Source organism: Myiozetetes cayanensis, unplaced genomic scaffold (genome assembly GCF_022539395.1).
Source record: "Myiozetetes cayanensis isolate MyiCay16 unplaced genomic scaffold, myiCay2020 scf6-25, whole genome shotgun sequence".
In the NCBI taxonomy this organism is placed as follows: Eukaryota; Metazoa; Chordata; class Aves; order Passeriformes; family Tyrannidae; genus Myiozetetes; species Myiozetetes cayanensis.
Genome location: NW_026087853.1, coordinates 38804917 through 38828579, shown reverse-complemented (window position 1 = coordinate 38828579; position 23663 = coordinate 38804917). Strand labels below are relative to the sequence as shown.

At 38.6% G+C, this 23663-nt stretch overlaps 1 protein-coding gene across 30 annotated transcripts in view; it reads left to right on the top strand.

Annotated features, from left to right (window-relative positions):
• Window positions 1-23663, top strand: part of CELF1 (CUGBP Elav-like family member 1) — a 57970-nt gene that overhangs the window by 23923 nt on the left and 10384 nt on the right. For 8 of the 30 annotated variants that reach the window (XM_050335024.1, XM_050335029.1, XM_050335028.1 and 5 more), the window contains 11 exons: window positions 7544-7731; window positions 8153-8235; window positions 8648-8696; window positions 11852-11986; window positions 12171-12250; window positions 12622-12783; window positions 14145-14226; window positions 17229-17357; window positions 21880-21993; window positions 22175-22360; window positions 23217-23360. In XM_050335024.1, coding sequence (XP_050190981.1) covers window positions 7554-7731; window positions 8153-8235; window positions 8648-8696; window positions 11852-11986; window positions 12171-12250; window positions 12622-12783; window positions 14145-14226; window positions 17229-17357; window positions 21880-21993; window positions 22175-22360; window positions 23217-23360 — 1342 coding nt within the window. In that variant the 5' untranslated portion in view covers window positions 7544-7553. Of the gene's footprint in view, window positions 1-5444; window positions 5531-7543; window positions 7732-8152; window positions 8236-8647; window positions 8697-11851; window positions 11987-12170; window positions 12251-12621; window positions 12784-14144; window positions 14227-17228; window positions 17358-21879; window positions 21994-22174; window positions 22361-23216; window positions 23361-23663 lie in introns of those variants that run through there. The other 22 variants (XM_050335044.1, XM_050335040.1, XM_050335045.1 and 19 more) reach the window with 13 other exon arrangements.

The following is a 23663-nucleotide window of genomic DNA, read 5'->3' as shown; positions in this document are numbered from 1 at the left end:
AACCCAAGCTGTTGTAAGATTCTATAATTCTAAGATTCCTTCTTGAAAACGCTGATTCCACTGTTGATATTCAAATAAATTTGTCAGACCAGTAAATATGTATCACTGCACTAAGTTCCTAATCATTTAACATTAAGTGAAGAGGAGGTCAAAACAGAATAGTCAACTCTTATTCTGGTCCCATTCGTGTGCCAGCAGCTCTGAACTAGTCTGGCTGTTGTCTATGGTGCACAGCTAAGCAAGGAGAAGTCACTGAAGGATCTTGAGATTTACTGGCTTTTTAGCTTCTGCTTTTGGTATGTATTGTCATACTTGTGTTAAAGGTTACCTCTCTAGTGCATGGGTTTATCCTATAGCAAACAGTGTTCTCAGTTCACTGCCTCCCAGTTTGTCTATGTGACATCTGGATATTGAGAGCTATAGGATATGCTTGGATTTTTGCATTGGGTTGCTACAGAGCTTGGAACAGACCATTCTTTTCTGCCACACCTTTCAATCCCTTGATTTTTCTCTGAAATATCATTTTCAAGCAGTCAGTCTTTCCTGACCAGCTTAATTCAGAATCCCTTCATCCAGCAGACTTATACTGCTATAGTGTTGTGGTCAACATAGTTATGACCTCAGTGGCCACAGAGAAGCAGTAACTTTTGTGTGTTTAATCCAAACAGTGTCTTGCATATCTATTTCCACATGAAGATTTTGCACTGGATGTGTTGATTTAGAAATTTAAAAAGTTGTGACTAAGGACCTTGAGAACTGCCACAGTGGACATAGTCTGATTTTTGGTTTCCTTCTGTTAGTGCCTAGTACTATGTGCATTAGGCAAATGGGTCTGAAATCTTAAAAATTATTGATTAGTCTATGTTTAAAGATGAGGTTCCTTCCTTCCTAATGTTAGCTAGAAGGTGGTGGTTCTTATATGCAGTGTTTTGAGTCTGATGGTTCATCCATTTAAAAATGCAGTTGGTATATATGTGCAGTTAATAGATGTGGAAAAATATATTCTTGCAAGCATCCAGTTGTGTTCAAACCTTGTCAAGCTTTGACAGGATTACAGAAGTCACCGCCACTTAATATTTGTCTATGAATTTAGTTAAAGGTATTCCCTCTTAAGTTTCTGTTTGCCTTTGCCAGTCTGCTTTACTCATATGAACATCAGAAACTGCAGCTGTTTTGTGAATTGTGGGTCAGTAGATTCTGTTAGAAGTGAATGTTGCATAGCAGGAAGAACAGAAGTAGAGCTTTCAAAAGAAGCATATGCACTTGAGGAAGCCCATAGACAATTCAAAAGAAAATTTGCCTGTGTGTGTTTGTTGTCTATCTTTTTATAAACTCTGCTATTTAGAATTAATTAGAATAATAAATTTGTTCACTTCAGTGCAAAGACTTTTCTCCTTTTTCTAGGAAAATAATTCTGTAATTTTACAAAATAAATTTTGTATTATTTGCTTTTGTCATTTGTCTTTACTAAAGAAAAAAAGGTACATTTAGTTGCTCTTTCATTTTCCATAAGAGTACTTGGGCAGAGAAAACATCCTGTAAACCAGAGGGATAGGCGACTTCCTGTTTGATCTGCTGGTAGAGAACTGGGAGTCCTGGGGATTCCTCAGTCAGACAGAAGTTCATAATTCATTCCTTTTGAGCTTTCACAGAATTAATTGAAGTAGAAGCACAGAACTTCATTGATGAACCAGAGAAATAGGTCAAGGATGATTTACCTCAAATTTTTCCCCAGAAATATTTTGAGGAAGGGGAGGGGAAAAAAAACTTATAGTAAAATCTATTTTTAGAATTAAATTTACTAACCTAATTGGTAAAAATTCATCTAGGTCTCAATCTCATTTATCTACTTTCAAATAAATGTGTACAAGAGAGCACTGTGAAACCATGCTATTTCCAAAATAAAGTCAATTGTCTTTCCCTCCTACCCCTTTACCTTGGAACTTCTAGAAAAGTTCATATAAATAAAAAGTTTTGCAGTTAATTGAATCTGAATTGTGGGCAGCCCAAAAAGTTCATGTATTTTGATGGTAAATTCAACATTCTGAATGTGTCAAATTTGTGTACCCACGGTGCATAATGGTCAAAGAGATTGGCAGAGGAAGAAACTGCACTTTTGGCAACTGGATAAGGGGCTTTTTTGTACCCAGTAAGGCATGGGGAGACAGTTTGGATTTCAGCACAGGCAGAAAACAGTCTGACCACATGCTTACATGATCAACAATAAAACAACAAAATATTGACAAGTACTTTAGTGCATTTTGATGCATGTAACCTAGGGGTTATCTGTTTAAAAACAAAACTGCAATTCAGCAGCACTGTAGGAATCTGGATATGCACAGATAATACAAGGGGAAGTTTATTCTAGGACCTGTCTCCTTCAGAGCTTCACAGTGTCTGATTTCCCCATAGCCTGCATCCTTTCCCATAGTTTGCTCTCACCATCCCAGTAGTCCCTCAGCTTCAGATTTGCACATGCTGTCTGAGATTCAGATTGTATAAAATAAAAGTATTATCTTCAGCTTTCAGAGTTAATTGTTCATTAGAACTAGACTTTTTTAGGAAAGAAAATATGACACAGGATTTTTGGTTTTATGGTAGATTTTTGGTTTTGTGCCCCGGGATGTAATATAATTCTGTAAACCTAAAAGCAAAACCTTTCAGCATGTGTATTTTGCAATCTCCGAGGAGCACATGAAGTGATACATTCTGCAGCATCATCTAGGGCTTTAGAAGTGTAAAAAAGTGAGATCTAATATGTAGTGTGTAGAAGTTTTTTGGTGTATGTATTATCAGATGAGCACCACATTTAAATGTGTAGCTACAGTCCATAGAGCTTGGAATTTCAGACATTGTTTCCGTTATCCTTTGAATAGAAACAGTCAAAGAATGGATCTGGAAGCCAGCAGGAATTTGACATCTGAGCAAAAAATAAGTGTGTTTAGCTCTTATTTTTCTTTCTCTGTGAGCAGTGGTTAGGGTTACTTTTGGGGTTTCCTTTAATTTTAAAGAAACGCTACATCCCCGTTTACTTCTTGTTTCTGTGTAGTAGCAAAATACCATCTTTTTCCACTCTTTTCCCAGTGAAGTTATTTTCACAGTTGAAGTCCACAATTATTTTAATTTCACTAGCTTGAAGCCTTCAGCTAAATAATGTTAAAACAAACCTGGTGGTACACTAGTGTTTCATCACTGAAGTTGCCATCGTTGCTTCAGAAGTACAGCACCCTGAGGCACTGAGTCTTGGCTAACATACCTTCAGATATTTATGCACCGTTCTAATATTGATTCTTCCTTTCCACCAAATTGTGCCTGCTGCTTTGCAGTTTTGTTTTATTGGAACAAACAGATAGAACTTTGATTTTGAGGAGCAGAGAGATGTGGGAAAGGGTTGGGCACAGGTTCAAATCATAATGATGCAGTGATTTGCTTCAGTAAACTGATCAATCTCAGTAACTTTTTTAAAACCCATTTTCTAGAGTTGCCGTCATTATCTTTCATGCAACCTACAGTGAGCATGGCTGCTGGGGCACTTTACTGGTTGCTGAAAAAAGCTAAAGATGACTGGAAGACCAGAAGGAATGAATTCTGGTCTTCATGGGCAGGGTGAGAATTTACAGTGTCAGTCTATAGATTTATGTGATCAGTGGCAAGAACCCCACCCTATCATCTGCTGTTCTAATTATATAAATATGAAGTGTTTTTCTCTACAGGCTCCTTATTTAGAGAAATGCATGAAGTGGGCTCTGGGCTCAGTATACCATTTCAGTATCATGTGTTTTATGCAACATGGCATTTTTCAAGTGGGAAGCCTGTAACATATGTCTAGAGGTAGATTGAACAGTTTAATTTACTGAAAGCTAAAAACCCTGTCCTCCCTAGTGCCTATTTGCATGCTGTTAAAAATGGTGTTTAGCATGTAGCTTTCACCCTTTTCATTAAAGAATAAGCTTTCTTGCATTTACCACATAGTAAGAGCATGTATGAAATAGTTACTGTTGAATATCTGATGTGTGAGAAATTCATATCCTTATTTTGCAGTAACAGGCATACCTCTTCATATTATAAGACCTAATGCCTTTTAGTAACCTTTTAGTTAACCTCACTGTAGGCAAAAGTTCGACAGTGTTCTTGTTTTTCTGAGGTTGGAAATGTTATTTATGAAAAAATAATTGACATACTGTAACTGTGCAAGCTTAAATAAAGCTGTATATTTTGACTGACCAGTCAAAATAACTGCAAATACATGTTGCAGTATTAACAGACAAGAAAGACATGATCACAGCTGCTCCAGCATACAGTCCTTGATGCTCTAAGGGTTTATTTTGTGATTATCGACCATATATAAGGCTTATCTGGATTCATGGTAGACTCCAATTAATCATTCTTACTGGAGTGCTCGGACACACCCAGCTGCCTCTGCAGCACTCACTGTCCACAATCAAATGTTTCTGCATCTCACAGTGCATCTCTTTTTATCCATATTATCTCCCCATTAGTTTGCCTTTTGGAGATTTAATGAGAAGTCTGTATTGTGTGTATAAATACACCTCACAGTTTCTTGATCAACATGTCATTCCTGTTTTAATAATGAAGCAGCTGAGGTGTTCTGATCAGTGTTTTCAAAGATTATAAAACAGTTTTCAATGAATCAGTGTGTTTTTTCCCTTACTTCATCATTTGTAGGCTCTGTACATCTCTGATTTTATAGATGCACGATGGACAAAGGATTTTTTCCAGAACAATGTATGTTTTACTCCTATAAAAAGAGGAGTCAGTTTTTATGTTCTGCAGTTGTTAAGAAATTTTTGAGTAATCATGTCTTATTAGCTCAGATTTTTTTTTGGCAGGTTTAGAGGAACATTTTACTTGGCATTTTTTGCCATAGAATTTAAGAGAGTATCAATAATAGAGCACAAGGTGAAGAGAATGAGATCAGCTATTGGAAATGTTTATGGTTAAGGAGCCTTTCAACTTAATAGCTTAATATTGCTAAAACGGGAAGTGTCTGTCTGAACCTCAAGGCCTTGGACCGCCATTTTGGGAGACAAGGAGTTAGTTGGGGATGGAAAGACTGGAGTTTGTATTCTTTCTGCTCTGTTAGCCATTGCTATCTTCATGGATCTGACACTCTGTTTATCTGACAGTGCACTCAGTACTGCTTCGCCAGGGAAAATTGCACAAAACAAGCCTAGTGCATCAGCATTTTCATTGTGTATTAAGCTGAGCCTCCCTTCACATGGTCACATCCCCTTTTTAATCTGGGATTCCATGTCCCTTTCCCAGTCCAGCCTGTTTCTGTGGTGTCTATTGCTGGTCTCCCTGAGCTTCTGTTTCTGTGGTTTGAGTGTTTTTTGTGTGGCTGAGTGTTAAGACCTGCAGAACTTTTGGAAGTGGCGTTGTTTGGGGGTTAGGCAATACACTGATTTAGTGTTAGTAGTTTGTCATAGACTGAGGTGATGGCTGCGTTCAAGTTGGATTTCCTCCCAGAGATGATGGTGGACCATTGCTCCTTAAATGCAAGTCCTGTGTAAGTATTTTGTCTTCATGTCCAAGTTGTAACTAAAATAATAGTTAGCGTTGCTGTCTCTAAAGCCTTTGCTGTTTGATGAACTCCCCTTGGGGCAGGGGGCCGGGAAGGAGAGGTAGGAGAGCCTGCAGTTTGTTTTCTTGAATAAATCCTAGTGGTCATTGACAACTGATGTTGGTTTACAAGGGGGAAAAATGGTCTGATAATTGTGGGGATAAGGGCTAAGGAGGAATAAAGCTGTTTGGCATTATTGTTTATAGTATCTACAAGTGCTGATACTATAAAATCAATTATTTAAATCAGTTGTTGGAGAGAACAGTTTCTGTTCTTCCCTATTAATGACACCAGACTAAACCTTTTAATTAGGAGTGAAATAATCCTTGAATACTGCTGAGGTCATATTAAGAGTTGCCCAGTTAACAGGAGCCATGCTGTGCTCTTGAAGCTACGCATGACATAGAAGGTAAGGCTGAAAATTATTTTTGGAAGAGGGTAAATTATTTACAATTTTTTCAATTGAAGTGATAAGAGGTAGCTTACATCTTTGTTAAAAGTATTGTTTTCCTTGGCGATTTGAAGAGGTGCTGACCCTTTCTGAGCGGAAAGGTGGAGAGGAGTGAAAGGATTTTTGATGATACCCTTCCCTTCTAGTAAGAAGCTTTGTTGTTTGTGAGGTCTGTTCATACAGCTATAAAATTATGAGCTTTCCCTGGCATCAGTTTTTCCTTAGGCTCTGAACAGCAGCGTATTGAGGGGAAAATTAAGTAAACATTACCTGGTTTGGATTTTTTTTAAGTTCTATTCAGAGGGAATATGGTTTCAGATGGACAGTGAGAGGAATACTGTTTACTGTCATGTACAGTATTAAGCCATTCAAATGATCTTCAAAGGAAAAAAACAGAGATGAAGTGAGCTGACTACTCTGGAAGAAGACCACCTGTATTCTTCAACAAAGAGTTTGGGGGTGGGGGGAATCATTGTATAGTTATTGTTCCACTCCCCATGTCTTTTCTAGATTATGCAGGGATTGGTCAGCAATTTTAACCTACTAATCACTGTAGCTACAATAGGGTGTCGTTACAGTCAGACTTCCACAGAGATAGGTCCTCTGGTACACCAGGCTGTGACTGCTAATAGATAACAAGACCTCATACTGCATCTAACAAATAATGAGAAGTCAATACAGAGAGCAATGTATGACTCTCAACTAACTGGGTTGAGCATAACACAAGTTTAATTAATAGAGCGTGAGCTGTTGTATGGCTACATATAATGCCTTGAAACCTATTCAAGATTTCCATATTCAAAACTTCTCTGTTGTTGTAGTCTAATAAGTGAGGGTTTTTTCTATGTTAACATCCTGCCATTACTCAGCCTGATTGATTGTGACTAACTGGATTGTCCAATCCCAATCTATTCCTGTACAATCTCAGCCTGGTTTTTTTCCAGTTATTGTTGAAAGCTCCTTAGTTTCACAGAGGTATTGCCTTGTAACCTTTAAAGAAACTTTTAATCTGATCAGTTGTATCTGTTTCTCTCTTTAAAGATGGAAACAGTTACAGTTAGTATCATATAAAAACATTTTTAAAATGTTATCCTCTCATTTTCAGTGGTTACTGATCACTTGAGTGGTTTGCGGGTAGGCTTGAGTTTAGGTTCCTTTCTCTTCTGTTTTTGGTTTTTTTTTCCAATACAATTATACATGGTTGGACTAGTGATATTTTTCAGTTATCTCAGCAGATTTATATCCTGAATCCCAGATGTTGACTACATTATAGGAACAAAGTCTTAAACAGCTATGTAGAGTGTGTTTGATTTCCAAGTAAGCAGATTGCCAATGAATGTGAATATTTTCCTGTGTGCAGTACTGGGAATGTGCAAGAGTCTCTTTTTGTGTGTAAATTTTATTCATATACATCTATATATTTGTAGAAATATTTTTTTTAATCTTACTGTAAGCATTCTTTTGTCTGTGGAAGATATAAACGAGAAATTCCTTCTTGGTTTTCATAGCTCAAAGAAAATGAATGGCACACTGGATCACCCAGACCAACCTGATCTAGATGCTATCAAGATGTTTGTGGGTCAAGTCCCAAGGAGCTGGTGTGAGAAGGATCTAAGAGAACTTTTTGAACAGTATGGTGCTGTCTATGAAATCAATGTCTTGAGGGACAGGAGCCAAAACCCTCCTCAAAGCAAAGGTGAGAACTCCTGTACTTTTCATGTGACACTTGGGCTTTCAGCCAGTTTCACATAGTTGCAGTCTTAGCTGTTTGCTTATTCAGAGATCCCTGTGTGTTGGAGCTCTGTGTGACCAGGTGTGCATGCAGGCCTGAGCTTTACAATCTTTTAAGTGTACTTGTCTAATACTTGAATTGTTATCCAATCATTAGCTGAGCTGAAGAAAATATTTTTTTTTTTTTAGAGCTCAGTAGTGATGAGGATGCTTGAGGAGTATGGATTATAATTGCAAAGCAGAACATCAAATTAATACTCTGTTGCTCCACAACATTGTGATGGAATGAATTTTGCATTGGAAGGATGGAAGTGGGATTTACAATTTCTATACAGCATGTCAAGATTTAGTGTTCTTTCCTGACTATCATTTTGCTTTAATTGCAGGGTGCTGTTTTGTTACATTTTATACCCGTAAAGCTGCACTAGAAGCACAGAATGCTCTTCACAACATGAAGATCCTCCCAGGGGTAAGAGCAGAGCCCTGCTTTCTGCATAACTCTGTCTTCTTTTTCTGAGCTCCAGGACCACTGAAGTACAAACACATGTTATTGTGCCCTCAAATAATGTTTTAAAACAACTATTCAAAAGCTCGATGTCACGAGGTTTATATGATAAGAGATCTTAAGGGAATTTTGGAGCATTTAGGAGAATAATATGGTAGTGAAGTGGGTGGGCATGGCTTTTATAATTCTCTCTGAAGAGGAATGATGGTATGTAATTAGGAAAGCCTTTCTTCTAGGAATTTATGTAATGTTACATATGCACCTCTCTAGAGGCAATTTAGGCTATAATTTCTTTCTTCCACAATTCTTATGGGATGTATTTCATATAATATGCAGTGAATGTATCTAGGATCAAATAATCTTTTTTATGTTTCAGATGCACCATCCTATCCAGATGAAACCAGCTGACAGTGAAAAGAGTAATGGTAAGCTTTACTCAAGTCTGAGTTGGGTGGTATTTGTGCTAATTGGGAAGCTTGAGGATTTCCCTTTTGTTAAACAGCTTTTGATGAAGTCTCGATTGGAGGCCTGATTTTTTAAAATTAAAAAATTAAAAGAGAAAGGTATGTTTTGCATATAGTAGGTAGTGTGAGTGATGTCTCCAAAATTCCATGACTCAGAGTATCTCCCACTGCTGCTGCTTGTGGTAGAACCATGTTGTCAGTTGGGGAAACATCCAGTGAGTTCTTCTTTGTGCTAAGGTGGTTTAAATCTTTGTTGGGGACATGGACAGTGGGATTGAGTGCACCCTCAGCAAGCTCATGGATGATGTCACTCTGAGTGCTGTAGTTGACACCCTAGAGGGGGGGGATGCCATCCAGAGGAGCCTTGACAGGCTGGAGAGGTGGGCCTGTGCAAACCTCATGAAGTTCAGAAGGCCAACTGCAAGGTCCTGCAAACATGGATACAGGCTGGGTGATGACTGGATTGAGACCAGCCCTCAGGAGAAGGACTTGGGGATATTTTTGGATGAAAAACTTAACATAAACTGGCAACATGCACTTGCAGCCCAGACAGACAACCATATTCTGGACTGCATCCAAAGAAGGACTAACAGGTCAAGGAGGGTGATTTTCCCACTCTAGTCCACTGTTATGAGACCCTACCTTTAGTACTGCATCCAGCTCTGGGAGCCCCAGCATAAGACATGGACCTGCTCAAGCATGTCCACGGGAGGGCCATCAAGGTGATCAGAGGGCTGGAGCATCTCCCCTGTGAGGATGGGCTGAGAGAGTTGGGGTTGTTCAGCCTGGAAAAGAGAAGGCTCCAGGGACACCTTCTAGCAGCCTTACAGTATCTGAAGGAGGCCTAGAAGAAGGACAGGGATGAATTGTTTATCCAGGAGTCTAGTGATGGAACAGGGGATAGCACAGTATTAAACTGAAGAAGATTTAGATTAGATACTAGGAAGAAATTATTTACTGTGAGGATGGTGAGACACTGGAACACGTTGCCCAGAGGAGCTGTGGATGCCTCATCCCTGGAAGTGTTCAAGACCTGGTTGGATGGAGCTTTGAGCTGCCTGGTCTAGTGGAAGGTGTCTCTGCCTGTGGCAGGGACTTGGAACTAGATGATCTTTAAGGTCCTTTCCAACCCAAACTATCCTATGATTCTATGCTTGTCCAGTTTGAAGCAAGGCCTCAAGGCCTTTGAAGGAAGTTTGTTGCAGCTAGGGTAGGAGTGAAAACTATTTTTTGTAGTATACAAGAAAGGTTGAGAATTAACAACAGTTCAATAGAGAAGAAAAACAGTATTTCTGCACATTTCAGGTGGATTAAGAATTTCACATCCACCATTGGGTAAATGATCATTTAGCCATGCGTTTCCATTTTGAGTATATATACATACATGCATGCATGTTCAAACATATATGTATTGATATATGCTGCTGCAACATAAACAAATAAAGTGTTTAACATCTTGTAGTTTTAGCCTTTCTAGGCTTGGCTGAATTTTATTTTCTTCATTTGCAGTAAGATTAACATTGCATCATGGAGAAGATAATCCTTGTTTCAGAAAGCTTAGGTCTTAAGATAATTGAAAACAGAAGATGGAATATATGGCATCATACAGTAGGAGTAATTCCATCTGCAGATTCCTTCATGTGTTTATAGAATAAGTTTCTGTGTAAATATATCTAGAAGGGAGTCATTCCTTTGAATTATTATTGGGAGGAGAACAGAATAGGTTCTCTAAGCTAAAATGCATCTTGCTTTACACACACACACACACACACACACACAAATATCCTGGGGAAATAATGGAAAGAAAAAAAGAGTAATGGAATTTTAGGGTGATAATTCTGAGGCTGTAGGTGAGGTTAAGAAGTATTTGAACACTAATAAAAGGGATTCTGGATCTCTTGAACTAAAATGGACTGCAAAAAGTATTGAAAAGCAGCTTTCTGCTCTAAGAACAGAAAGTGAACTAAGTACCACATTAAGATTTAATAGCCAGTTAAAGTCATGTCAGCTGGAATAGTCTGGAATTTTCCTTCCTAGCACCATAGCACACTCAGCAAATAAGTTGATTTTCCCTCACCGTGGCACTGAATGAGAGAAGACTTAATTGAAGCTTCAAATTTTGCTACAGCCTTCATCATACTGTATTTTATATTGTGATGAATGCTGTATTTCTAAACTGGTATTTGTATTTTCAAGTGTTATTCTGCATAATTTGCTTCATCCCACAAAAGAAAGTGTTTTGGAGGTGATTAACCTCCTTAAATAAGCAAATCAAGAGGTATGAAATTCTGCTCTGAATTCAAATTTACCCCACTCCCTCAAGTGACCTTTAACTGACATTAGTAACCACTAACTGAAAAGTTAAAAGAAATGTCTTTCTGAACCATATATTTTAAAATAATCTGCACACTGAAAGGTATTCTTCAACTCTAATGTATTTAGTAGCATCAGGATTCAGAGACAAGATACAGTACCACAGAGTCCATGGCTTGATTTGAGGTGTTATTTTCATGCTTCTGGTACAGATCAGTACATATCACTTTTGGTGCATATTAATAACAGAAATAAAACTGTTCAATTTTTTTGCAACTGCTGTTGCTTGCACTGTTGAGAGAGGAGCATGAAGAAGTAGACACATCTAAATTTAAGTGATTGCTATGATGAAGAGGCTAGAAAGCAGCTTTCTGCAGTTCACTTGCTTGTTTATGTACGGTTAGGTATGTTGGTAGTCTAAAGATAGAAGACGCAGAGGAAGGAGGATGAAAATAGTCCAGTAAACCACATTCAAGTATTTTTTTACCAGGAACTGAAAAGATACAGAGAAGTGCTGAATCTTAACATACTTTTTACCTTTTTTGTTTAACATTCTTGCTGCTCACAGGCTTTGCAAGGAAAAAACAGTGAATTGTGAACATAAATCATCATAGAATAGGCATCCTTCAGGTTCATTGAAGTATCTCGTATGCATCCTCCTTAATTGAAAACACAGTCCATTACTGGGAATCTGGTTGTGATAAGTCTCTACCCTAAATACAGGGTAATAGAGAAGACTTGATAAAATAAGATCTAGTAAGTGCCTATTTGCTGGTAATACTCTCTACCTTTTGATTTCTTAGCAGTAGAAGATAGGAAGTTGTTTATTGGAATGATATCCAAGAAGTGCAATGAAAATGATATCCGAGTGATGTTCTCCCCCTTTGGGCAGATTGAAGAATGCAGGATATTACGGGGCCCAGATGGCCTGAGCAGAGGTAAGCAGGAAGCTTTTTTGGCAGTTGGAGGATACTGCCTTTTGCAACTTAACATGGAATTTAAGCTTTTTCTGTGATTCCCACCTATACCCCCTCCCTGCCCAGTAGGCACTTTGATTTCTGTATTCATCCCAGTAATTGTGGATGTAGTGAAAGATTTGGTTTCTTTTTGCTTTTTCCTCAGGTTGTGCATTTGTGACTTTTACAACAAGAGCCATGGCACAAACAGCAATCAAAGCAATGCACCAAGCACAAACCATGGAGGTAAAACAAGTTAATGGGTGTCAGGAGCAGGTGTAATTTGTCAGGCAGTCACTGTGGAGTTTAAGAGAAGGATAAGTGCAGTATGTGTTTCTTCACAAATACTGCTCCTGGACCTTTGTGTTTGTTCTGCTCCTATTTTTAGAGTTCAAGATAGGAACTTCATCTGCAGAGAAAATACCAAAATACAAAATGGAATTAAAAGCAAACAAGATTTTAAACCTTTAATGAAATGTGCTATTTAAATATATATGTATATATACACATGGGGGGAGAGAGTTGCTTCCAGTGACTGGGTCTTAATGTAGTGTTTTTGTGACTGCTGGGGATAGCAGGGATAGCAGATATGTAATTGTTTGAATTGCTGTTTGCAGGGCTGTTCTTCTCCCATTGTGGTAAAATTTGCAGACACGCAGAAGGACAAAGAGCAGAAACGAATTGCTCAGCAACTCCAGCAACAAATGCAACAGATCAGTGCTGCCTCAATATGGGGAAACCTGGCTGGTCTCAACACACTTGGACCCCAGTACTTAGCAGTGAGTTTCTAATTTGGGTTCTTTCATCTCTTCAGGGATTGCAGTGTCTGACTGTCTTGCAGTGTTTATGGTATTCATTTTTAGAAGGCTTCTGATAGATAGGGGCGGGGCTCTTAATCCCCATTGTGTGGATGAGAAGGCTGAAACTGTTATGCGCTAACATCTGGTCAGGATACATTTAAGGGAGGATTTCCACCCCAGTCACAGTAGCCCTCATTACTGAAACCCTGGGTTTTTCTCCTGCATTCTGTAGAATGACTTTGTGCTTTTTCTTTATATATTACAGCCTTAAAGTTTACCCACATAAATGCCCTTTTCATGTCTCTCTGATGAAATAGTTCTTGTATTCTTTTATCATTTTTCCTTTCTCAGCTCTTTATTTCTGTCATCCTCTTCCAGTGAAACCTGAAACAGTAGTCTGCACTGTCCAAATAGAAAAGGTGATCAGATTGGAAACAGAGTAAAAAAACCCAAACAAATAAACAAAAACCCTATAGAAAATAGATAGAAACTACTCTCTTTAGCAGAAATAATGCAACAGACTGCAGGACTAGGTCTTTGTCACCAACTGCTGTTTGTCACTGACGTTAGTTGATTCTACTGGGTCCTAAGGGATGAACTTTTCATAAACTGATGTGCTTTGACTTATGTGGGTTGCCAGAGTAGTTCTGAGAACTGTATTTTTGCAATATAGGGTCTGAAGGACAGAAAAAGAAAATTTCATCTCATTCTTGATGTGCTGTGTAATTGAAATAGGGCAATTCTCTTAGTACTTCTTTAGTTTTGGTAGATTGAAATTTTTTTACCACAGCTAGTTAATGGAAAAAGGAATTGGAAATCTTTAGCTTCTGAGCTCAGTCTGAAAATCTCTTATGTGTGTGTGCATAAGGAAAGTAGAGAAAGTTCCCTCTCCTAGTGACTCTCTGTTTTTGATATGACATTGCCATTTGTCCCATGCTGGCAGTGTCAGCTGTAGTGTTGTGAGGTAGCGTATGCTTAGGGGTGGCAGTCTTGCCTTAGGTGCTTTGAGTAGGAATTCTCTCTCACACTACTGATTCTGCTGGTTTTGTCTTGGTGTATTAGCTATAATTTTCCCTCACCGTTGATAATGTTGAGTGAGGAAAGCATTGTGCTGTTGCTTTGGCTGCAATGTGATGCATGGGCTGTGAGGATTTTCACTGTGGTGGTGCTCTGGCTGTGTTGCACAAGGGGAATTCTCTTTACGCTTTGCTACAATGAGGTGCATGGGCAGCGGGAATTCATTTGTGACGGCGCTCTGGCTGTGGTGTGATGCAGTTTCTCCCAGAAGCAGAGCCAGCCCTCACTCTCACTCTTGTTTTGTTTTTTGGTGTAATGTCTAGCTTTATTTGCAGCTCCTTCAGCAGACAGCAGCTGCTTCATCTGGGAACCTGAACACATTGAGCAGCCTCCACCCAATGGGAGGTGAGTTTTTTCCACCAGAAGACAAATTAAGTGCCAAACAAAAGAGGATGAGGGTAGAGAAAGTAGCAAAAGGCTGTAGATACATTAATGTAATTTGATATAACTAGTCCTGAGTTTATCCACTGCTTCGGAATGAATGGAATCCTCTGCTGCAAGTGTGGGTGTTTCTTCTTAATCTTAGTTAACTATTGGTCTCCAAGGTAAGTGGTGGTATCTCTCCAACCTCTGGCGTTTTCAATTATCTTCCCTTGTGAATAACAGAGAGTGCTCTCTTTATTTTCATCCAAAGAGGTGCATGTGTGAAGAACTGCCTTTTGAAATAGGCACATTAATGCACATGATTCAGTGATAATGAATTCTTAGTTTTCCCATTTTCAATGTATTTAAGAACAAAGCATTTAAGTTGACAACACAGTGTTGTTAGGAATGTGAGCTAGTCCTTTATTCAGGTTTTTTCATTCATTCATTTTAATTATAATTAATTATGCCATTGCTGTTAGGGAAATACCAGCTTAATAGGTATGAGCCGAATTCTTTGCGGAGGACTGCTCGTCAGAATATTCACTAAGTATAACAGTATTGAGGCTGTAAGTTGATTGTCCCTTCTGTCTTCACAGGGTTGGGAATAATAAAATACATTAATAACTCCATTCACCACATTCTCTAAATTCTTCTGCTCAGTTTTAATACTGAGCACTTCAAGCTTTTAAAATTGCCTCCTGGAGTTTTACAGTAGTTCCCAATGTCACGTGCCCTGTCTGTGCAGATTTTGATCTATAAGTGGGTTTGTACATCTGATTTGTGTTGGTTGGTGCACCCATCAGTAGCAATTACAAGCTTTTGCAAAATGTTATGTTTTTAATTGTAAGAACTTTGATTTTATATTTAAAGTTGATTCTAATGTCAGGTTTCTATACTGACTTTTTTCACATTAGACCTCTTCAGAGCTTTTAGATCTAACATTCTTGCAAAAAATCAATGTTTTTTAAAAATCAGTTTCACTGATATCCTGTAGGGTGGTGATCTATAATGGATTTTGTTATGCACGTGATACTCCTTTTCTCCCCTCTTGTGTCTGTTTAAAAGCAAGTTTTTTTTAATAAAGGAGAAAGTACAATAAGGTCTGGGGCAGGTAGAAGGGGCTAATTAGCTGAGATATCCCCTGAAGTTTCCAGGGTAGTTTTCTTCCCTATTTAAAAAAAACAAAAACAAAAACAAAACAAACCAACCAAACAAAAAAAACCACACACACACAAAAACCACCACACTTAAAAATTGAGAAATCATAGATATGAATAGCATGTTGCAGGGTGTTATAAAAATTATTCCAAGTCTGTGGTTCTTTACAGAAAAGATTGTAGTTTCAAAGTCGTTTTAGTATCTGAACTTCTTTTTTGAAATTCATAGAAAGAGAAATTAAGTAGGTGATTAGATCCCAAAATATATCAGACTTTGTAGACAAAATTTAATCTCAACCCTGTTTGAAAGCAGATGGGAAAACAGTGTGATGACAAGAGGGCAGGTGCAGTGTACATATGACAAACTGCTTCAGTTAAGGAAGCAAACTGCTCTGTTCTTCATGAGCTCCAACACTTGCACTTTTAACCCTCTGTAGCACAGTAAAAGCAAAAAATAAAACCTTTTTTATTTTAACTTCATGTTTTTCTGTTACAATGGCACCTTGAATCTAAATAAAGGCAGAATCCCCTTGTTTTGGGAACTAAACTTGGCTAGGCAAACACACCCTGTTACAAAGAGAAAACAATTGAAAAAGAGACAAACAAACAAACTATACTAAAGGTAGTATATATGACATTGTCACTTATATTTTTGTTGTCTGCTTACATGCTTAAATTACGAAACAGAGCTTTTAGTTACTTGAGATGTGTGCTTTGCCACTAAGTTCTTACTGTGTCCAAAAGATGAGATGCCACCTCTGCCTACAATGTTTTGATGTTGTTAAATAAATGGTGATTAATTTCATTTTGGTTTTAATTATGTTGGGAAGAAATATAATGGAATATTTGGAATTGTTAAAAGAAGCAAAAGTAGAGACAAAAAATGGAAAATAAGGGAAAAGAGAAGAGAGGCAGAATTGGAAGAATGAGCTAGTCTGCCAAAGGACTGTTAAAAACAGAATTCAGAAGAGATCCATTTCAATGATAATCCCACAGCAGGAAAAGAGGGCAAAATTTGGTGCCAGTACTGACCAAATGGTTTCATTAAAAAATGATGACTCAAAATGAAGGTGACTCAAATGAGTAAATTGACTAGTAAAAGTTCATAAGCACAGAGGTATCTTCTTGCCCCTGCAGTATTCCTTGCTACCTGTCTACAATATGACGTTTCCTGGTTTCCTTGCCACTGTGTTTGACCAGCTAACTTCCTTACACAGACATAGGTTGGTCTTGTGGTCAGGAGTTGCCACTTAACAATTATCTCATGATTGACTGTTGTTTCTTGACTGCCAGGGGAAGCAAACAAAACATGCTGATGCTTAGCTGACGGTGGGTTAAAGCTGTGACTCTGTGACCACTGTGGTGTGAGGCTTGCTTGAAAGAATTTTGCAGTTACTGCTGTTCCGTTCCAAGGGAGTGGAGGGACATGAAAGTGGAGGAAGGTATTGGCCTGGTGTCTAGGCAAGTTCTCCAGCTTGCACGTGAGCTGTCAGATCCTGACTTAACTCTCATTTGAAGCTGCTGTGCTTTTGTAACCAGAGAGAACACTGCTTGAAAATTTCTGTACTCTGGAGTCTACATCTGGGGTAATGAATACGTGGCCTTTTCACATACTGAATCACATCAATCCGGGCAAAGAAAAACTTCTTTTTTAATTATAGCAAGGAATGATGATACAGTAAAGATCAGTAACTAGTATTAAGTCTCTCGCTTTTAAGCTTCTTCCTGTTACTCCCTTGTGATGTGCTGAGTTTGCTGGATCTGTTCCCCCTGGTTGGTGGTGACTGTTATAGGAGAAACTCTTCATTCTTCAATGTGTTGCAGGACTGAATGCGATGCAATTACAGAACCTGGCTGCGTTAGCAGCTGCAGCCAGTGCAGCTCAGAACACACCGAGTGGTACCGCTGCACTCACTTCCTCCAGCAGTCCCCTGAGTGTGCTCACCAGCTCAGGTAAGAGACTACCTATGCTGCAGTGTGTTAGGGCATGGGTTGCCTTAGGAGTCATTTCAAGATAGATGTCATCTCTTTTGTCTATCCTTTGTTAGTCATTTTCATGTGGATTCCTTAATACATAAAAAGTTTTACTCATAGATTCACTAGCCTTTGTTTGGGGTAGATACATTTGCTATCAGCAAAGCCATTTTTACCTGCTGTGTTCCTTCCTCCAAATGGTCAGATTAATTTTGAGTAAAAAGACTTTTTGAGGTCATAATAGAAAGGTAGGTGACCTCCTTCCAGTCATGTTATTACAATTTCATCACATACTTGGTGTATCTGTGGTTTTAGGCAGGCTGTGTGGCAGATGTGCCCTGTTCCTCTCAACATGGAAACAGAAAATGCCTTAAGCATGAGGTAATGCATTCTGTGCACTAGAACAGTACTGTTTATATTCCATAGATGAAGAAAAGGATACTTTAACTTCCTCATAGAAGTAGGAAAACAGAAACCTAGCACATGTGCTGGAAAGCAGTTGTCTAGAACACAGTATACAAGTTGCACATAAAAATCTTTCTCGTATGTGGCTTTTTTGTGTTTTGTTTGGGATTTTTAACTTTAGGCTATTTAGAGACACAGAAATGTCTAAGTAGTGTTCTTTTGCTGCCTTACTGTCAAACGTGCTCATTAAAAGCAACAAGCAAAAAATTCTATTATGCTTACAGAAGATGTGCTCAGTTTTTACCACAAATGAGGATCAGTATTCTACTCAACTATTTCTATCCTATTTTGAGTTATTACTAAATCCTGGCATGGGAGGGGAGACCCTGTATATTTACAGTGTCAGTTTTCCAGTATCTGTGGCATCCAGCCTACAGAACTGACATCCTCACCTGTGAATGTGAGAGACCCAAAGGGAGTTGGAGGCGATTTTAAATTTCCACAGGTAGCTTTTTGAATTGTGTAGAAAGATCAAGGAGCTGGACCAAGAGATTAAGAGATTACAAGGAAAAGCGGTTTTGAAAACTTTGTCATATGATTGGGGGTTAAATTATGGGCACTTTGCACAGTTTTCTACTTAAAGAAATTCCCAAGAAGGAATGTAGTTCAAAGAGTATTCTGTTGCTGGACATTTTTACATAAAAACTTTGTGGGCTGCATCCTTAAAAGATTAAAATTTTAAAATTTATCTTTACTCCCAGCTATGTATTTTATTCCATAATTGAAAACCAAACAAAAACCAAACAAAAATTCTGAGTTGAAGATACAAAAGAGCTGCATTTATAACCCAGTAATGCTCCTTCATCATTAAGGGAGCACAAAGGTGAATATATCTCATGATTTCTCCTATATTTCCTCATGCAGTAGCGGAGCTGAAATTGTCAGGTTACAATTTACTGTGAGTGGCATTTAGAACTAAGATTTCCTCATTGGCTGTCTTGTCTAATGATGACTGGAGCAAGTTTTTTCTCCGTTTTGTCAAGGTGGAGGAAGGGGCTGGCAGGTTGTGCAGTTCAAATGTCAGATGTGCTGGAAAAGATGTGGTTTTTTCAGAAGTGTGCAGTGAAAGGACAGGGGCAATGGACAAAGTTGCAACACAGAAAATTCTGACTATATAGAAAAAGAAAATTATTGGCAAGAGTGATTAAGCTCAGGAACCAGGTACCAGAGGGGCTGTGGAATCTCCGTCATTTCAGAGACTGAGAATACTTCTGGAAAGGACCATGAACAGAGTGACCAAACTCAGAGGTTAGACAAGCTCTCAACAGACCATTAGAATGGATGATCCACAGAGGTCCCTTTCAACTGAAGTTATGCTATTATTGTGTGATTCTTTGAAATTTTTTCCCCCTCTGGGAATTTTGCTGTTTCACAGAACTATGCAAATTCTTTTTCCCTTGATGAAAAACATATTTCAGGACTCTGTTCCATTTTTGATCATGCTGGTGGAGCGGCTAGGGAGTGGGGAGCAGCTCATTTTTAAGTACTTTCTGTGCTGAATCCAAATAACCTTCTGATTGCTGGTCATATCAGTAAATGATTGTGTGTCAACAATTAAGTTATCATGATGGGACATTTGAATTAATATTCAATACAGATGTATCTGTTCACTCTTCAGAGGCTTATAAGATGAAGCAGTCTTAGGTACAAAAGCAAACTTGAAATTCTCTTTTGATTAATATTTATATGCACTTTCACTCTGTATGTATTCACATGGACAACTGTAGGAATCCACACAGAAGGTATCTATCCCTCCTGAACCACACCCAGACCTTGAAAAAACCTCAGTATATAGCAGTTCAGTACTATGTAAATGCCTGCCTTGTCTGTGGGATATATGGCAACATCTGCTGTGATAACCTCAAACCTAACTGCAGATAAGATGGCTACCTCCTTGACTTCTCTCCATCTGTCATCCAAATGTTCACCTGATGCTTATTTGGACATCTCTCTTCAAATTGCATAATTGGTGGAAAAATCCAGGCAGTCCTTCTGCATAGTTACCTTTTTTGTTTTCTTTCATCTGCACTGATATCATTTGTGTCTCGGGAACTTGGAAGTCCACACCGTGCAGTCTGTGGACTATGGATAGGCTAAATGTCAGAATGGTTGAACTCAGTGGTGTTTAGTATTTTTGTTGTGCTGTCTTCCTACCCATTTCAGGCAATATTTTTAGATAGTTCCGAGCAGTATTGTGTGTTTTGACATAGACTAGGATGAAGCAAAACCTTCAACCTTGCTGAAGATAAACTGCTCTTTGGAACTGAACAATCTACTGCTGTACACACCTTTAGCTAACCAATGTTGCAGAGACCATGGCCTTATATAAACTCATTTAAACTGCTAACTTGTGAAAGGGATGTTCCAGAAAATATTATAGAAATATCTCAGGATTGCAGTGTCTTGTCTGCCATCTTTTTGACTCTGACACCGGTAAGAATTGTCTGCTCCAGAGCAAAATAGAATGGTTGCAAATGCTGAGGTATGTTTCCATTTCTCCTCCTTCTAAAGGCAACCATCAAAGATCCAGCAAAGCCTAGATGATTTTGGTGGCCTTAGTGTGTTCTCTGGCAAAATAGTTTTCAGAGAAATAAATCATAGTATTTCTGGTTTTACTAGAACTAATTCTGACAGTTCAGTCAGATTCATTGCCTGAATTTAAGTTCTCTTCAGCTCATTGCCTGGATTCAGATGACTGAATTAGGACAGCCTCCACAAGTTTTTACTTGATGTCCAAGTTTCATTATCTTTCCTAGCTGTTCTTTATTATATATTCAAATTTTTGCTTCTTTTATGCATATTCAAACCTTCTCAAATACTTTCCATCCGGTTCTCTTAGAGTTAACCTTTTTGACTAGATAGAACTCAGTAGATAGATCTAAGAAAATGTAACCTTAGTAGCAAGAAAAAAATCCCCAAACCACCCAACAAAAACTGCACAGAAACAATGTTAAGAATTGGGGATGGAGTAAAGAACAGGTATAAAGCGATATTGGTTTTCCATGCCCGTTGCTGTGTGCTGTTTTCTGATCTAAAATATAACATTTAAAAAAACCCAGAAGAACAGAAATGATGACTAGAACCGTGGAACTCCTTCCCTGTTAGGAGCAACAAGCTGAAAACTGGAAGACTGATATGGGAGAAGGATATGATTAAAGCCTACAAATATATTAATGTTATGATGGAGGTGAACAGGGAAAGAACAGTCATTAGATATTTCAATCAAGAATTGCAGGATACCAGGCCAAGTTGTCAGCTGACAGTTCAAAAATAATAAAAGATATTTCCTTGCATAGCACATGACTAAATTGCAGAAGTCATGCCTCAGTCCAACAAGTCGGTGTTCAAAATGCAGTGAAATAAATGAATGAAAATGGTGACTTTAGCACAAAGACATTGCCTTTGGCTGAAAAAATCCTAGATTCACAGATGGCTGCATTGGTCAATAGACTACATAGGAAGCATTCCTTTGTACTTGCCCTGTATTTCTGCTCTACTGTTATTTTTCTACCTTTAGTCATCATCAGAAAAGGGCTGCTGACTTAGTATAGCAATTCCTATTATATATTATTTTAAATATTATTATATTATATCTTTATTTCCTAAAATAAAGATAAAAATAAAAGTCTTGAATTTTCTTGGTATTTTCGGTACTAAAGCATTTCTTGTTTTGTCTAAAGACATTTCAGATAAAGGCATCTAAACTAAATTAACTGTGTGTCCAGCTTTTTATAGTGGTTTGACTGAATTTATTTAAAATCACTACCCTTTAAAGTAGGGAAGGTATCCATTCTTCCTTTTACTTTGCTCTCTAACTTTTTTCCTTAACTGCTACCATTTTATTGGGGATGAGTTTGGGGTTTTTTTTAAATGGTGTTCTCATCTGTCAAATGGCTTTTCCTTTTTTTTTTTTACATAAACTATACTGTGTTGCCTTCATCTGCTCTTTACTAGCCTTTAGAGCAGAAATAACAAAGAAGTTGAATTATCACGACCAAAAAATACTGCTTGAAGTTTAATTATTTTATTTTAATAGCAGGTTCCTCACCTAGCTCCAGTAGCAGCTCCTCTGTTAATCCCATGGCTTCTCTTGGAGCATTGCAGACGCTGGCAGGGGCTACCGCAGGCCTCAACGTTAGCTCTTTAGCAGGTAAGTTACGTGTTGTGGTGGGTTGGGGGAGTAGCTGATTAACATTCCTCAGCCTGTGCTAAATCTGGGGGGTTATTTTTTCTGCTCTCTGCTTTTTGTAATACTGCAGAGTATTTGAAAGGTTATCAGTCTGGCTCAGTGGAAGCACTCAGTCATCTTTTATTTCCTCTTTCTTATCCAGGAATGGCAGCCTTAAATGGAGGACTTGGCAGTGGTGGTCTTTCAAATGGGACAGGTAGCACAATGGAAGCCCTCACACAGGCTTATTCTGGAATCCAGCAATATGCTGCTGCTGCACTGCCCACACTCTATAACCAGAGTCTCTTAACACAGCAGAGTATTGGTGCAGCGGGAAGTCAAAAAGAAGGTAGGCAGACACCTGTAGAAACAACCTGAGAGGGGTTTTCAAAAGGGCAGGGTTAGCCCTTGCAGCTACGTTATCTGCAGATCTTTCATTTGGGGGCATTTTTTTAGAATCCTGGAGTTACTGAAGATAAAGAAGGAAAACCTGCACGATCTTTGTGTAAAGGGCTGCCCAAAGTAGATTTTGTACAGGAGATTTCTCACAGGATTTGTCTAGTCTTAAACACTTTGTAATCATACTCCTCCATTTCCTCAGGGGGAAGGAGGGGTATTAGTGTACAGTGTGATACATCCCACTGTCAGAGAATCAGATGTGGTTTTGTTAATGTCATTTTCTTGGTCCTTCACCTCTTCCCACAGATACTTATGCCAGTCTCTTCACTCTTCAGATTCAGGTTCAATTTAATATTTAGTGTAAAGTAATGAAGAATATAGGAGTAAGTTTACAGCAGAATATGTAGGATGTTTAGAAAAGAATCTTTCAGATTTAAAGCAGTACAGTTATTTGTATTTTGTATTGAGTTTCACTTGGTTGTTTTGGGACCACAAGCTTTGCATAGCCATTTTTGGTTTAGTCAACATCTGGGAGTCAAACTTATTATTTGGTCAAATATCTGTGTCTTGCACAATGTGTAAATTTCAAGCAAAAATGGTGAGAAAGAACTAGAATTCTTCGATCAATCCCTACAAAGAGTCATGCTAATTTATTCTGGGATCAGGTTCTCTGCAGGAGTGCGAACAACAGTTTCACTGTTTTATCCAGAAAATTTGGCTTGAGTGGCTCTTCCACCTTCTTTTGTGCAGTGGGCATATGTTATCCATGCTCTTTCTGAATTTCTATTCCTACTTGTCATTTGAAGGTCCAGAGGGAGCCAATCTGTTTATCTACCATCTTCCCCAGGAGTTTGGGGATCAGGATCTGCTGCAGATGTTCATGCCATTTGGAAATGTCGTCTCTGCCAAGGTGTTCATTGACAAGCAGACCAATCTAAGCAAGTGTTTTGGTACGTTGGATTTACAGCTTCATCACAAGGGGAAGTGGAGAGGCAGGCACTCATCTGTTCTCTCTGAGGACTCGTGACAGGACCCAAGGGAACAGCATGAAGCTGTGTTGGGGAGGTTTAGGTTGGATAGTAGGAAAAGGTTCTTCACCCAGGGGGTGGTTGAGCACTGGAACAGGCTCCCCAGGGAAGTGTCCATAGCACCAAGCCTGACAGAATTCAAGTGTTTGAACCATGCCCTGAGACATATGGTGGGATTCTTGGGGCTGTTGTGTGCAGGGACTTCAGTGATCCTTGTGGATCCTT